Source organism: Meyerozyma guilliermondii, genomic scaffold (assembly GCF_000149425.1).
Source record: "Meyerozyma guilliermondii ATCC 6260 scaffold_2 genomic scaffold, whole genome shotgun sequence".
NCBI lineage: Eukaryota > Fungi > Ascomycota > Pichiomycetes > Serinales > Debaryomycetaceae > Meyerozyma > Meyerozyma guilliermondii.
The window spans coordinates 608,270-624,228 of NW_001809799.1; the positions used below are offsets into that span (position 1 = coordinate 608,270).

Here is a 15,959-nt window from a genome sequence, read left to right on the forward strand (position 1 = left end):
CTCCAGATTACAGAGCTAGATTGGAAGAGGAGTTGGAGACCATCAGAAACATGGAGATCTGGAAGGTTGGAAAGGAGGTGAGAAAGTTGCGTCCCGAGAACCAGTAAGTTTATTATGTAAAAGACTCATATGGTCATGAATGACTCAATGAGGTTCAATTCGTCGCATCAGCGTATTTAGCATAGGAGCATGTTTGTGGAATAGACAGTTCCGTTTGGGAGTCTCTTTGATTTTCTCTCCTTCGTATTCCTTTCTATCGCTTCGTATCCCCTTTCTTTTTCCCTTCTTTTTATTTCTTTTTCTCCTTCTGTTCCCTTTCTTCTTTTCGTATTCTCTCTCTTCTTTTCTCACTTTTCGTTCCCTCTCGTTTTTACAGCGACCTGCATTTCCCCAGATTCTCATTGCGTGTGTTATCGCAATATGAATGACGATGACGATGCATGGTCGTACTCGTTCCCACCCTCTACGGAAACCCTACCACTCCCAGAGAACAGCAGCAAGCCTGAACACGAATCTGAAGAAAAATTAGAGAAAAAATCCAAAAAAAAAAACGAAATTGATCATGCCGATGCCGACCACGATTCCAAAATGAACACCGATTCCGACTCAGGTTCGTCTTTGGACGAAAAGAAAAAGCTAGCGCCCATCTTCACCGGCTCACAAACATCGTCACTTTCGTCCTTGGCTTTGCAATCACCTTTCATGGTGAAATCGTCGCCGGCAGATCCGTTCACTACTCGACAAGATGCAAATTCGGTGATCTCCAACGAAAGTGCCAATGGTTTGTTTGAACGAAAAGATGGGGCGAAAGGAGTAGATACGCTCAAGCGAGAAGTACTCGAGAAATCAATGGGGAATCCAGTGACTAAAACGAGAAGCTCTCTTGATGATAATTCGTCAATTGCATCTTCTTCCGTCACCACATCACCTCCAATGAGCACTACGTCTCCCAAAATCATCACCTATCGCAAGTCTAAACGTACAACTTCCGAGGGCAACTTTCAAAGTATTCTTGATGCCGCAGCACCAAAAGCAACTTTCAACCCAAAACTCTACGTCGACGAATTTTTACCAGATACAAACTACAGGTACACCACCATCAAGCGAAATACCGATTTCCACCAGCTTTTCCCATCGTTGGACCTCACAGATCGACTTTTGGACGATTATGCGTGTGCACTCAGCCGAGAAATTCTACTTCAGGGTCGTATCTATATCAGCGAACACTACATCTGCTTCAATTCGAATCTCCTAGGCTGGGTAACCAATCTAGTGATCCCACAAGAAGATATAGTTTCTTTTGAAAAGAAGTCAACTGCAGGTCTTTTCCCTAATGGGATAGCAATCGAAACCAAAGATGCCAAACACTATTTTGCTAGTTTTAGTTCTCGAGATTCCACGTTCGAGTTTATGCGTACGGTGTGGCTGAAAGCAACAGGAAAAGATATAACAAGCGAACCAGAGCCAAACGAAGATTCAGAACATATACCTTCACTAATTGAGCTTTCTGACGTTGAAGATCACCCAGATTCTCCATCCAAGTTTCAATCCTATATTTTGTCTATCGATGGAGATGATGAAAAGATCGACGAAGGTGACGAACTCGAAGCTGAAGTTGTGGAAACCGACGAAAAAAAAGAGCCAGCAATTGAAAATGTCACTGTTCGTAGGTTTAAACCGGACTCCAAGTACACCAATATGGGACCGGAAGTGCATCCTCCTACCACCCCGGATTTGGACCAAATAAGAGAGCCAAACGAAACAGAATTATGTGACGAAACCATCAATGCTCCACTTGGAGTGGTGTATGACTTAGCATTTGGAAGCAACAATACCGACTTCCATACCAAGTTTCTTCGATCTCACGATGCCAGCGAGATCTCGAAATATGGCGATTTCCATCCCATGAAAGAAGAACCGAAAAAACTCCAACGTCAATATACTTATCGAAAAGCATTAGGCTTCTCCATAGGACCCAAATCAACCATGTGTGAGGTGAGCGAGACCATTGAACACATGAATTTGGGCGACTATGTTTCTGTGGTCAGTAGAACTGTTACCCCAGATGTTCCACTGGGAAACTCTTTTTCGGTGATGACGAGGTACATTTTCTGCTGGGGAGAAAACAACACCACAAAAGTCTACATATCGTTCTTCATTCAGTGGTCGGGAAGATCGTGGATAAAAAGTGTTATTGAAAAGCAGAGTATGGCAACTCAAATCACCACCACCGTTGACTATATTGCTGCATTGAAAGCCGAGGTTGAAGAGCAAACCGTTGAAAGCGAGCAAACTGCTCCAGTACCTGAAACTATAGTTGATACTATAAGTGCTCCCAAAATACCAGAACAGAAACTACAAGTCACAACGTCAGAAACACCAACCAGCATCACTTCAGCAAATCAATTCATTCTCGAGAATATTGTCTTGGTTGTGTCAGGGTTGGGTATATTCTTGGTTCTCATATTGGTTATTCAAATCTTGCTACTTTTCAAAGTGAGCGAAACCCGCAAGCTAGCCTACGCCCAGGTAGTAGCCAATTCACGTACCAGCAACTGGAAGACGTCTTCTTCGGGAATGTGGAAATGGCTCGAGAAGCAACAAGGTAAGCAATTGAGCCAAGAACAAAAGTTACAATACTTGTTGAGCGAGATCGGCCACCTCGCAGACGGACATGAAACTTGATATATACAGCTATTTACAATTCAAGCCACTTGCATTTGCGGATCGGTTTTCTCCACTATATTGACGTCTTCGATGGTGTGAACTATAATCTGGTCATTTTTGTCGTTTAGCTCAAAAATAAAGATTCCTGAGATCACTCGTTCCAAGTCTTTTTCATCCTTGGTGAACGCCGTAGCCAATTGCGAGATAATCGAAGTTATAGATGCCGACTGGCCAATTTTTGGTAGTTTGCTGGATTCCATAGACCAGCTATGCGACCCAAGTTTAGCATCAGAAGTAGAATGGAACCGGTTTTTCTTGCCCTGGTCCAAATGGTGACACCCTTCCGAGCACGTAGAGAACCGGATATATATCTTGGTGGTATTTGGGTAGAGTCCTTGGACCTGTTCCTCTGGGTTAACCTTTATGGATTCTATGTGCAATTCGACTTTTGGATGGAGCACAAGAGAAGTCAAGGCAAACTGGAGTGCCTTACACACGGTATAGTATGATACATGGCCCTTTATATTGAGGAATACAGGATGGACATCACCTAGATGAGTAGGGCATATTCGAAGAATAATATCCGGTGCCAATAAAGTTCTTGGAAGCGAAGTTGTGAGCATTCCTGGAACAAGCTCCTGAAGTTGTTCTACCATAGACCCCAAATTGGCCTTTTTTTGCTGGTTTTCAGGATCAGAACCATCACCACAAGAGTGGTTTTTTTCATTGGAAATTCGTAAAATAGGAATTTTTTCCCGGCCAGATAACACCATTCTCGGCACCCTCAGCACATCCAGTCGCCAATTGGATGTAAACCTGATGCTACTCGCTGCGCCTAACCGTCGGATCATCATCCAGCAAAGGTACAAAACCACCAGATAAAAATGTGGTGCACTGGGTGCTTAACCTGGGGGCTGCAGGACACCGCTCATCTCCGCTCCTTTTAGTTGCCAGCACCAAGTCCGAACGCCTCCATGTCCGAATCCGCAAACGTCGTCCTGGGGTCTGGTGACTCCAGGAAATCACGCCTGGACCACAATGGAGTGTCGAGAAGTGTTATAGGAACGAAAAGTGTTTCCTTCACTCCAGAAAGTTCCCATGACAATTCCAACGACAACTCCAGCGACAATTTTAGCAGCGATAGTGGCACTGCTACGCCCGAGTCGGGGCCCCTAGACCATGTTAAGGAGTTTGGTAGCCAAAACAAGCACTCGCATCTCCGCACGCTATCTAGTAGTGGCAGTAGCCAGGTTCCCGACAGCCTCACCAAGCTCCAAACATATCCATATACTGGCGAAGCTATGCAAATTGGTCGCTCGATAGATACTCAACTCGATGCCAGCAACTTGTCCAATTCATCACTTCCGGAATTTAACAAGCGTCCGTTGACAGACACACCCATAGTCTCGGGCACCACCTCGCCGATAACCCAAGACCACAGCAGCGACGACGATAAGGAAGAAGAACCACCAAAAAAGAACGACACCGAACCATTGAAGAAATCCATGAAGAATATATCCCACTTGAACCTATCGGACTTGCATGAGAGGAACAGCTCTGGAAGCATATCTCCCCACACAGTACTTCCCGACAGTAACGCCAAACCGGCCGAGGAATTCGACCCAGACAAAACCATACAGTCAGCAGAGGACGATTTGGAAGAACCCACGCCGGAAAATCATAACGACGAACACCCAAATGAGCGAACTACAAGTCCCTCCATCAAAATCACCGACCAAACCAGAGCAGAATTACTCCAAGATGCTCCACCAGAACTCCATTCCGAGTTGGATGATTCCCCAAGCATAGAAAAACTCAAATCGCTTCTCCTCAAGAAACCTCCTCCACCGGCTCGGAAGACATATACCCTCAACATTCCGGGCCAAACGTCGTCTAAAACCTCGCCAGACGGCCGCATTGCTTCCGTGGATGTGGGAAGCAAACTCGTGATTGTCATGGTGGGACTTCCTGCTCGCGGAAAGTCGTATATCACCAACAAGTTGACGAGATATCTCAATTGGCTCCAGCATGATTGTCGAGTATTCAACGTAGGCAACACTCGACGCAACGACAAGGTCAATAATGTGGGTCCAGAGAACCAACCGTTGCCGGACCTGAACACCCCCAATAACGAAAAACTGACCCCTTCGCCCGAAACTCATCCCAAATCTCCTCAGCACGGTGCCGATTTCTTCAATCCAGAGAACAAAAACTCCAACGCAATTCGAGAAAAATGGGCCATGGATACGTTGGATCAGCTCCTCGACTACGTTATCAATGGGTCTGGATCGGTGGGTATATTCGATGCTACAAACTCGACAAAGCTGAGAAGAAGCAAGGTACTTCGCAAAATCAACCAACGGTCCAACGGTGAGCTTAAAGTTTTGTTTCTTGAAAGTGTTTGTTCTGATCCTGCCATCATCGAATCCAATATTCGACTCAAACTTTCTGGTCCTGACTATCGCGATATGGACCCTGAGCTTGCGCTTGAAGATTTCGTGGGACGCTTACACAACTACGAGAAAGCTTACGAAACTATAGACGAGGAGGAAGAAGCACTTCCAGGATTTCAGTATGTCAAGATGATCGATGTTGGCAAGAAGGTAGTAAGTTACAACATTCAGGGATTCTTGGCATCTCAAACAGTTTACTTTTTATTGAACTTCAATCTTGCTGAGCGCCAAATCTGGATCACAAGACATGGAGAAAGCGTTGATAATCTCAGCGGACGTATTGGTGGAGACTCACATTTGACAAAACGTGGTCGTCAATTTTCTCGAGCATTGGCCCGGTTCTTGGAGTTCCAACGCCATGAGTTTCGCAAACAGCAATTGGAGCGGTTTTCGTCAAGATTGCATTTACGCTACAGTCTGACCTACAACAAAGATAGACCCGCCAGTCTTGATAATATACCCACCGAACCCAACTTCTGTGTGTGGACGTCAATGCTCCACCGAGCAGTTGAGAGCGGTGAATATTTCAACGAGAATCTCTTTTCCATCAAGGAAATGAGAATGTTGAACGAATTGGGAGGAGGAAAATTTGAAGGACTCACTTATGATGAAATTCAAAAAAAGTATCCAAAAGAGTTCCAGGCACGGTTACGCAACAAGCTCACGTACAGATACCCTGGGGTTGGAGGAGAGCTGTATCTTGACGTTTTGACGAGATTAAGACCGTTGATAACGGAAATTGAGCGTACTACCGATCATCTTCTACTCATTTCACACCGAGTAGTTCTCCGGATTTTGCTAGCCTACTTCCTCAATTTGGACAGAAGCTCCATTGGCGAGCTCGACGTGCCCTTGCACACACTTTACTGTCTTGAACTGAAACCTTACGGCACCGATTATCGCATGTACGAGTACGACGAAGGTCTCGATTGGTTTGTAAAGGTTGAACCAGAACACCAGAAAAACTTGAAAGAAGTTGGCGTTCAATTTAAAGAACGCAAATACTCGGTTGTGCCCACGGCTCCGCCAAGCTCCAAGTCTCGAGACCGAGCGCCAAGTATTTTGCAACTGGGACAAGGAACCCAGCTTCGTCGCAGTGTCAGTCACAGTGAGAAAGAAACACCCAAATACAACATGAGTTTCAAAAAACTAGCCGATCTAAATCGAATGAGAAAGCCAAATCCATAGTCATAATGCATAACATATTACTACAAGTACCGTAATTGCTATTCTTCTCCACAGCAATGCAAAAAGCCCCATCGCATGAAGCCGCGCGACACACCCACCACACCCACTACTACCGCCGTCTATGTATCACAACTTGCACTTACCACTGTTATCCTCGCGGTCCCCGGTCACTAAAATATGCTGAAACGAGATCCAGAAGCCAGAAACGGGGTACTGAGCTCCGAAAGTACCCTTAAGAATGGATCTGAGATCCCCACGGTGCTGCTACCTCCTCCTCCAACTCTGGCCACTAATTCACAACCATCATCAGGTCCAATTTTAGCGACTCCAGCGCTGTCCAGTGGTCCCACTACCAACGTAGGAGGAACCCAGGGCATCAACGCGGCTGCAAAACCAAAATCAACCACAGACCCGGCTCCTACGGCTCTCCGCATACCTGTAGATCCATCAGCCGATAGCGTCAAATATGCCATGTCCAATATCAACAAGTCGCTCAAAGCCAAGCAAAGGGTCATCAACTCGAAGGAACCGCTCCCAAAGAACGCGAGCAAAATATCCGAGTTCATCAACAAATCTCCGGTGAATCCTAATTTTCCACCTCCCAAAGAGGCAGAACCCGCCGGAGAAAGACCCATAGGAAGCGGGCCGCCCACAGCTCCAGGTACGCCGATGGAGCAGCCCAAAAATTCCAAGCGCAAACCAAAGAAAAGCTCGACAAAAACCGACTTTTTCGCTGCAAAATTGGCCAGTGCGGTGGACGATGTGGACTCCAGCGACAGCGACGAAACTTTCGTTTACGAAAATAACCCTAATGAAGTCGAGCCCGCTCAAGAACCATCTAATCACGCTCCTACGGCAACACACATCAATTCCGTACAATCTTCACCGACTGCGCACGATCCTACAGCATCACCGTCTGTGGTAGCCGCTCATCTTCCTGCCTCCATTCCTCCACTACCCCAAGGCACAAGCTCACGAGCACAGTCTATCCACTCTATTCTGTCTCGGGTCCCAAAACAGCCAAAAGCTCAGACTTCGCAACCAACTCCTGGAGCCGCTTCTGTGAGCAGCATCAACTACTTTGAGCAGTCAAAACGACCTTCACACCAACGCACAGTGTCTGGATACTCAAACTACAACCAAGTAGGTTCCGCAAACCCAACATCAACCATAGATGATAGAGCACAAAATCCGGGCCAATACACCTCGACTAACAGTATAGACCAGGCATCGCTGTATTCGTTCGATGCAGTCGACGTCGACGCTGATCTTATAGACGATGACGATTCCACCGAAGGAGAGTTTTTCTCAAACCCCAACTTGGACTCTTCTCACACTACTGTGCCAGCACCCAATGCTGGTGCGAAGAATGAAGCTCAGCGTGTTCTCCAGCAAAATAATGCAACCAATACTTCACTTACGAGCAAGAACACCTCGAAGAAAAACTGCAAGTCATCGGTCTCGTCATCCAAACTTCGTTCTACAACCTCCAAGCTTTTCAATAAGAAAGGGTCTCAGCCTCGAAGATATAGCATCATTCCCGACGATGTCGACATTGAAGATTTTGACGATGATCTCATCTATTACGACGGAAGTATTCGTTTTCCCTATGCGAATACCCAAACCAACAGCTACGGCATGAACGAATCGTCGTCACTTCTCAATGCACCTCGAGGAAAAATCCCACATTACAGGTCGCTTAACTTGTATCCCAGTGCTCAGAAACGAGCTTCCAACAAGCGCTATCTATCCACCGGCCAACCCTTGGCTCCTCCGGCAAACGAAAAAAACCGCGATATGTTTCCATTCGCCTATCCCGACCACCAAAACTACTATTACGAATATGATGATTTGGAAGATGGTGGAAGCGATCCTGAGCGAGCAATAGGGTCCCACAACGTATCATCACCGCTTTTGCTGCAAAAGAACAATCGACGTGTTTCACATCGTATGAGTATGGATTCATTACGTGCAAATCGAGTGTATTTTTGGCGAAGTTTATTCTATACACTATTGAGCATTATTGGAATATTGGGTATTGGTTTCATCATGGGATTTGTCCTCGCGTCAACAAAAGATTTGACCAACGTCCAATTGAGTCATATCTCGGATACATTAGTTTCAAAGGATGAACTCGTTTTTAACATCGAAGTGTCTGCATTCAACCCTGGCTGGTTTACCGTGGAAATAAATGAGGTGGAGCTCGATGTTTTTGCCAAAAGCGGCTACCTACAACCTGACTACTTCCCACAATTGCTTGAATCCAGTGCAGTGGAAACGGTTTTGTTGGGTACAGTTTACAAGTTGGATCCTCCAATGACGTTTTCTGGTGGAATATTCAGCCGCGATCCTATTGAACAGTCCGGCGAGATCCGATTATTGACACCCGGGAAGAACATAACTGGCTCTATGAGCACCGACAACTCCACAGAACCCGATAATCTGAAAAAATGGGAGGTAATTTCTAAGAATCCATTTGACCTAATTGTTCGTGGTACCCTCAAATACAATCTACCATTCAGCTCAGACACTAGATCGGTAGTTGTGAACAAGGTTGGTTATGTGGATCCTACCCAGAACTCAGTTGACAAGTAAAGCTGGAAACTGCAATTCTTCTATTTGTGCATTCAATTGCGACAGCAGTTTTCGTTTGTGTTCAAGATTGATTTTGCTACACCAATAAGTCAAAACAGATTGCTCTAGATGTCGTCGCTATGGTATCTCGTGACAGATTGTATTTTGCTTTTCATATTTGCCTGGATTATTGAAGATTGCATTTTGGCATTGGGTGTTGAGCCTCCTATTCCAGGCATTAAGCAAATTCCAAGCTATCCTATTGTTGGTAACTTGTTGCAAGTGAAAAATAACCCAGCCAAAGTGTACCTCAAGTGGTCAAAGTTCTACAAAGTTCCTGTTTTTCAAGTACGTTTGGGGTTCCGAAACATTGTGGTTGCGAATTCATACCAAAGCGTGGAATTTTTGTGGGGTAAAAGTGCCAGTGCGAACAATTCACGGCCGACTCTGCACATTTTTCATAATATTGTTTCACAATCTCAAGGTTTCACTATTGGCTCTACACCAGCTAGCTCGTCTCTCTTCAAGACAAAGCAAGCACTATCTCTGGAATTGAATCGGAAATCTGTGAATATGATAGCAGAACAACTTGACCAACAGGTAAAGTATACCTTGCGTATGATAATCAGAAACAATGTTGAACTAAAAGGCTCTCCTTCGACGTTTTTGTCTCATGTTAGAAGCCGATTGTCTGATATTGATTTATTACCCTATTTCCAACTTTTTGCTTTGAGGTCTGCAATCCAGCTTACATATGGGATAACCCTTGATTGTTATGGCAAACATGGCAGGATATCTCAGGAGATTATTGAGGTGGAAAATCAGATTATTAAATTACGAGGCCAGGGATCCTGGTTGCCCGATTTTCTACCCTTTTTGAAATATTTCGGCAACTGGGAATTACTGGCATCAAAGTATCGGCTTCGTCGAGACAATTATATGAATGAATTGTCAAGGGATTTCAAGAAGCGGTATTCTAACAATGACGCTGCTGCGAGAACTAGCTTACTTGGAAGGCTTTATAAGAACAGCTCACATTTAGCGCACCACGAACTCAACTCAATTTGCTTAACTATGGTGAGCGCTGGTCTTGATAACACCCCCTTAACTATCAATCATTTGATGGGCCACTTATCACGACCAGACTATGGCTATGCATTACAACAAGTTGCGTTTTCGCAGCTTTTGAATTGTTATGGTGATATAAATGATGCTTGGAATAATTGTGGAACAAACATGGAATGCAATTTTGTCGTTGCATTAGTCCAAGAAGCTCTTCGTTTCTTTACGGTTCTTCCACTAAGTCTCCCTAGAAAAACGACTAAAGTGATCAAGTTCAACGGAGTAGTTATTCCAGAAGGCGCGGTGCTATACATGAATGCTTACGCTGCCAACCACGATTCAGAGAAGTTCCTGAACCCCATGAAGTTTGACCCATTTAGATGGCTCGTTCCTAGAACTATGAAATTGAAAGATCGAAGAGAGATGGATCATTTTGCTTTCGGTGCTGGCTCACGAAAGTGTTCTGGAAACATTTTAGCCACACAAGAAATGTATTCAATGATCTGTCGCTTAATCTTGATCTTCAGAATCCGCCGACCTATAGAAGAAGCCATGGAATTGGATCCGTTTGAAAGCAATGCATGCCCATCAGCTACATCTTTCGAACCTAAACGGTTCAAAGTTCATTTGGAACCTCGATGCCATGAAGGAAGCGAGGTATTGTATAGGCTGTTACAGTAATTGAAACGTCAAACATCAATAATTTACATAATTTTATAGTCTAGCTGTGGCTACTATAAGCTCCCGAAACCAAGTGACGAGCCGAAGGTAACACATGGCCCTCAGAAGTGTAAATAGTAGCCAAGGCAACTGGTGGATCTATTATCGAGAATTTTAGCTGAACCCCAGACTCATGTTCACTACCCTTACCATTTGTGAGAAATCTAGCAATCAATTTCTCTTCAGAATATAACACAAAAGGCGATGGATATCTCCATGTTATTCTATTCTTTTCTTTGCTGAATGAGCCTTGAGGTCTTGAAGATGCAGAAGTCGATTGCACCGAAGGATCTAAAGCCACAGAAACAACGAAATTGTCGAGTCTCAAAGAGTCGGAGTAAGCAGGGTTGAGTTTCAAGTTGATCATAAGACTTGCCTGGTGGTCTTCAAATTTCCACACTTGTTGCATGATAATTGGCACTTGAGACTCATTCAATTGAATCATATACTTCAAGCCTCCCAATGTGCGAGAGAGAATCTTTGAAGGGTCTATTTGAAATGCATCACCTTCGATTTTTTTGACAAAAGTATTATTTTCCAATACTTTATTGAAAGCAGCAGGTATTTGAACATTGATAGGAGAATTGGCTCCTTCATGTCCGTTGTAGACAAATGCAATCTCGCCAACAACCTGTGAAGTAGAGATCGTTTCGTCTTTGAACGATACATTAATAACTTCTGCAATAGATGCGTTCAAACCTGACGACTCCACAAAGCTACCGGATTCAAAATGTTTGAAGTAATCATTCTTTCTGAGCATGGAATTGCCTGTATCTTGGCTGATTAAAGTCGAAGGTGGAGCAAACGACTCACGGGCTCCAGGGAGATTATGAAACATTTGCGAGTTCACGTCTCTTCTTGCTTTAGGTTTATCTAAAGATGAAGGCACTGGAGGAGAGTCGGTGCTAGGATGATGAAGTACTTTTCTCGAAGGTGGAGGAGGAGGTGGAGGCACCTGTTTATCTTCATAAGACGTCTTTTTATCGATAGCACCGTAGGCAGCTGCAGTAGAAGCAGTTGCGGCGACACCAGCACCCAAAGCAGCAGCAGCACCGGTAATGGCGCTTGGAAAAGCGGAGCTATTTTTCTTTGGAGATTCCAAATCAGGTTCAGGAAGACGAGTTTGGGCCTTGTTATATTCTGGACTTTGGTCAAAAGTTCCGGGAATCGTTTCCTCATTTCTGTTAAACCGAGGAGAGGTAGCCACCGGGTTTTTGTCGTCACCTTCCTCAAAGCTGTACTTACCGCCGCTACTTTGGCGAGATCTAGCAACATCCAACAATTCCAGCGATTGGGTAGGAGGCTGCAAAGATAATCCGGTGCTTGCAGTGTTCAGTTCTTGTAAATTAGACAGCGATGGTGCTGGATCGATATTGTCAGAAGGAGCCATAGGATTGACAGGAGAGTTCAAATCGTGCTTCTTGAGCATCGAGAGTTCATGACCGTGGTCCACCGACGACGAAGAGGAGCTTGTGTCATCGTTGTACTTGACTATGTTGGGCGACAGACTGTCGTCTTCAAACCCAGAGCGTGGAGCTGAAGGACCAAGACTAGACTGGGTGTTGGACTGGAATGCTGGTGGGGTGGCATTCAGAGACTCTCCCGCAAGCGATGTAGCATAGTAACTCCCAGGACCAGATTGAGAGGTGGGCTGCAATGGCTGAGAGGATGGTTGAGCCGAATTATGAGGCTGTGGTTGAGCCGATTTAACTTGAGGCTGTAATTGAGGCTGTAATTGAGGCTGTGGTTGAGACTGCAATTGGGACTGTGGGGGCTGAGACTGGTGGCCCGAGACACTATTCAACCTGTTGAAAGATTCGGTTGATTTGCTCGTGAGACGAGGAGTGGACGACGCAGACTCTGACTCGGCAATTGCCTCGTCGCTGAACGCATTGGCCTTGGAATTTCGTTTGTTTTTACGTCCAAAGATCGATCCTACTTTGGACTTCAATTTGGATGGTTTCTTCTTGGAAGAAGCAGCAGTGGGTGTGGAAGAAGATGTGCCAGCAGAGTAGAGAGAAGTTTGGTCTGGATGCCGAGGAAAGCTAGAAAGCCGTTTCTTATGAGGAGACGTGGTTGCTGCTCCAGGGCCACCAACAATCTTGGCATCTACGTTTCTTTTGAGCAAAAATTGCAAGTAGTCTTCCATCTCGCGGTCGATGCGAAACTCACCAAGCAAGTGGTTGACTGCCTTTTCGTTAGCGGTCACCGACTTGGAGTAGCGCGAATTAGTCGAGTTGAAGAAATTGAGCACGGTATCAAACAAAAGTTGTTTTTCGTGACGCTTATAATTTTCAAGATTATCAAACGTTTGAGGAGCCTTGATATTCCATTGGTATTCGGCATCTGCACTTGAATTCGAAGCTAATTTCGCAGCCACCAGGTTCAATTCGCGCGAATTGACAAGAAGCTCCGAGTATCCCATTTCATTGTCGTTCAATTGGCGAAGTGGTCCAATACAGTCTAACTTGAGGTTCTTGAAATACACATCATTGGCATGAATATCCTGTTGCAAAGCCGAAATAAGCGAATTCCATGCCTTGGGCAAGTTGCCATACTCGGAATTGGGTCCTTGTGGAAAAACTCCGGTGGCCTGTTGCAAAATATTCGTAAGTGATTGATTATGACGCTGAATTATTTGAGAATAACTCGAAAAAAACTCCAACATTCCTGCCAGAACCGGTCCTTTAGTGTCACCCAAAGCCACCTCTACAAGAGCCGCGGCACTTTGTGGGGACTTGGACGTGAGCACAGACGTGGCATACCCGTATTGCGAGTCAGACATGAAGATGATGGCGCGGGGTGAGTCGGCGATGACGGAAGAGACTGGGGAGTTTCTGCAGGACCGTCGCAATTTACAGGCAGGAAAAGACCATGTGGAGTACACCCGGACACCGGACGACACCTGGTTCAGTCGCAATTTAGACCGCAGACTTCACCCGGACACCGTCGCAATCACAGGCGCGATGCCATTGGCCGCAGCCGATAACTTTCGTTTAGTTCACGTGCGGTGGTGCGCCGCATCTTATCTCAAATGCCAAGAAGTCGCCGGTACCGGTGATCAGCCCCATGAACCCTTTCGTAATTGTTGTGGGGTCGACGATGAGAATATTAATGGACAGAGACGAGTTGTAGCTCTACAGAATTGAAAGTTGCCTAGTAAAATGTTACGACAAATTACGTGGCTATTTGCCGTAATTTTTGGTTTGTACATTTTCTTTTTTTATCGTTTTAGCCTGCACGCAATTACGAGACGCTTATCGCATCGCGCATTGTGATTGGCCGATATATGCAAGATTACCGGCTACATGATAGCATTGGCTAGGCTGCAATATTTAAATGGCCGCAAATTGCCAGTTTCCACAACTTTCTTCATGTCTTCCGACTCGTCTAAATTCACCGGCACCGGGACCGGTGGCGATATTATGAAGGTTGATCTTAATGAACAATTCGATAAGGCTGATATGGCATGGATTGGAACCGCCGCCGTTCTTGTTTGGATCATGATTCCTGGTGTTGGTCTTTTATACTCAGGAATGTCCAGGAAAAAACACGCGTTATCGCTTATGTGGGCGTCTATTATGGCGTGTTGTGTAACCACTTTTCAATGGTTTTTCTGGGGTTACTCGTTGGTGTTCTCTGAAGGTGGTTCGGTATTTTTGGGTACCATGAAAAATTTTGCACTTATGGATGTATTTGGTGCTCCTGCTGTGGTCACCTCCGTCCCTGCAATTCTCTTTTGTTTCTACCAGGGAATGTTCGCTGCTGTCACTGCCATTTTGATGGTAGGTGCTGGCTGCGAAAGAGCAAGGTTGGGTCCAATGATGGTGTTTTTATTTATTTGGTTGACGGTGGTATACTGTCCCATTGCTTACTGGACTTGGGGTGCTAACGGATGGCTCTTCAACCTCGGCGCTCTTGATTTTGCTGGCGGAGGTCCAGTGCATGAAAATTCCGGTTTCGCAGCTTTGGCTTACTCGTTGTTGTTGGGTAAAAGACACGATCCTCTCACTACAGGTAAAGTACCCAAGTACAAACCACACTCTGTGTCTTCTATTGTGTTGGGAACGATTTTCTTGTGGTTTGGGTGGTTTGGTTTCAACGGTGGTTCCACCGGTAATGCTACCATTCGTTCATGGTATGCCTGTGTGAACACCAATCTTGCTGCTGCTTGTGGAGGATTGACATGGATGTTTGTTGACTGGTTCAGAACCGGTGGAAAGTGGTCTACAGTTGGTTTATGTACCGGGGCCATTGCCGGGTTGGTGGGTATTACTCCTGCTGCTGGATTTGTTCCTGTCTATACCGCCCCGGTTTTCGGAGTTATTCCTGCCATAGTATGTAACTTTGCTGTGGACTTGAAGTCGCTCTTGCAAATTGATGACGGTTTGGATGTGTTTGCGTTACATGGAGTTGGTGGAATTTGTGGTTCGATTTTGACCGGTCTTTTCGCAGCCGATTATGTTGGTGCTTCTGACGGTTCGGTTGCAAATGATCCTCTGGGTGCATCTCTCTACCAAGGTTGGTTCAATCACCATTACAAACAATTGGGCTACCAATTGGCTGGTACATGCTCGGTGGGTTTGTGGAGTTTTGTTGTAACCTTCATTATTTTGTTCGTCTTGGACAAGGTACCTCAATTGAGACTTCGGTTACATGAAGATGAAGAATTGATGGGAACAGATCTTACTGAAATTGGTGAGTTTGCTTACCATGAAGAGGACATCGAGTCCAACGACAGCGACAAACTGCCCTATGTAATTGATCCAATCAGATCTACAGATGCTCGGGTCGCCAAGTTGAAGGCTGCCCTGTCCAACCCTGAAGGTGCCATTGATGGAACCACCGCCCATGGAGAAATCCACAGTCCTGACGATGCAACTACAAGCGAAAACTCCAAGAGTGGTTGAGTGACACCATGTGAAAGGAGATAATGTATAAATTAATAAATTTGTCTGATTCTCGAATACTAAAGATTGAACTTTCGTCAGAGTAGCATCGGGTGAGTTCGGGTTCACTGGCGGAGTTTCTGGCTGTGGAGTCTTCTTCTGGTGGTGATTGGGACGTGTTTTGACTTGGAGAGTTCCGGCCATCGAAATCGATATTTTTGAATGTCATGAGCACAGGAGCCGGAATTTCGTCAATTGTTTTCGCTGAAGGTTGTGTAGGGGTCTCTGGCTCCTCCAGAACCAGTTGGTATTGTATGGGATCACGAGAAGATGCAATCGAGTTGGAACCCGATCCACTGCTTCGGCTCTTACGATTAGAGCTCCGTCTCGTTTGTTCCTTTTTCAC

General features: G+C 45.4%; 7 protein-coding genes across 7 annotated transcripts; 5 read left to right on the forward strand and 2 right to left on the reverse strand. All coding sequences in view use genetic code 12, as the record gives it.

The window, feature by feature from the left end:
* Nucleotides 1-420: 420 nt before the first annotated feature.
* Nucleotides 421-2,685, forward strand: PGUG_01530 (uncharacterized protein; the record flags this gene model as incomplete). Its single annotated transcript, XM_001485809.1, has 1 exon — nucleotides 421-2,685. The coding sequence occupies one exon, from the start codon at nucleotides 421-423 to the stop codon at nucleotides 2,683-2,685; it is 2,265 nt and encodes a 754-aa protein (XP_001485859.2).
* Nucleotides 2,686-2,705: 20 nt separating this feature from the next.
* On the reverse strand, nucleotides 2,706-3,521 carry PGUG_01531 (uncharacterized protein; the record flags this gene model as incomplete). The annotated part of the gene is made up of 1 exon (XM_001485810.1): nucleotides 2,706-3,521. The coding sequence occupies one exon, from the start codon at nucleotides 3,519-3,521 to the stop codon at nucleotides 2,706-2,708; it is 816 nt and encodes a 271-aa protein (XP_001485860.2).
* Nucleotides 3,522-3,641: 120 nt separating this feature from the next.
* PFK26 (Pfk26p) lies at nucleotides 3,642-6,308 on the forward strand (the record flags this gene model as incomplete). Its single annotated transcript, XM_001485811.1, has 1 exon — nucleotides 3,642-6,308. One exon carries the CDS (start codon nucleotides 3,642-3,644, stop codon nucleotides 6,306-6,308), a length of 2,667 nt encoding a protein of 888 aa, XP_001485861.2.
* Nucleotides 6,309-6,485: 177 nt separating this feature from the next.
* VAC7 (Vac7p) lies at nucleotides 6,486-8,903 on the forward strand (the record flags this gene model as incomplete). Its single annotated transcript, XM_001485812.1, has 1 exon — nucleotides 6,486-8,903. One exon carries the CDS (start codon nucleotides 6,486-6,488, stop codon nucleotides 8,901-8,903), a length of 2,418 nt encoding a protein of 805 aa, XP_001485862.2.
* A 108-nt stretch (nucleotides 8,904-9,011) lies between these two features.
* Nucleotides 9,012-10,625, forward strand: PGUG_01534 (uncharacterized protein; the record flags this gene model as incomplete). The annotated part of the gene is made up of 1 exon (XM_001485813.1): nucleotides 9,012-10,625. One exon carries the CDS (start codon nucleotides 9,012-9,014, stop codon nucleotides 10,623-10,625), a length of 1,614 nt encoding a protein of 537 aa, XP_001485863.2.
* Nucleotides 10,626-10,665: 40 nt separating this feature from the next.
* Nucleotides 10,666-13,449, reverse strand: PGUG_01535 (uncharacterized protein; the record flags this gene model as incomplete). Its single annotated transcript, XM_001485814.1, has 1 exon — nucleotides 10,666-13,449. The coding sequence occupies one exon, from the start codon at nucleotides 13,447-13,449 to the stop codon at nucleotides 10,666-10,668; it is 2,784 nt and encodes a 927-aa protein (XP_001485864.2).
* A 523-nt stretch (nucleotides 13,450-13,972) lies between these two features.
* On the forward strand, nucleotides 13,973-15,574 carry MEP2 (ammonium permease; the record flags this gene model as incomplete). The annotated part of the gene is made up of 1 exon (XM_001485815.1): nucleotides 13,973-15,574. One exon carries the CDS (start codon nucleotides 13,973-13,975, stop codon nucleotides 15,572-15,574), a length of 1,602 nt encoding a protein of 533 aa, XP_001485865.2.
* Between the last annotated feature and the right edge of the window lie 385 nt (nucleotides 15,575-15,959).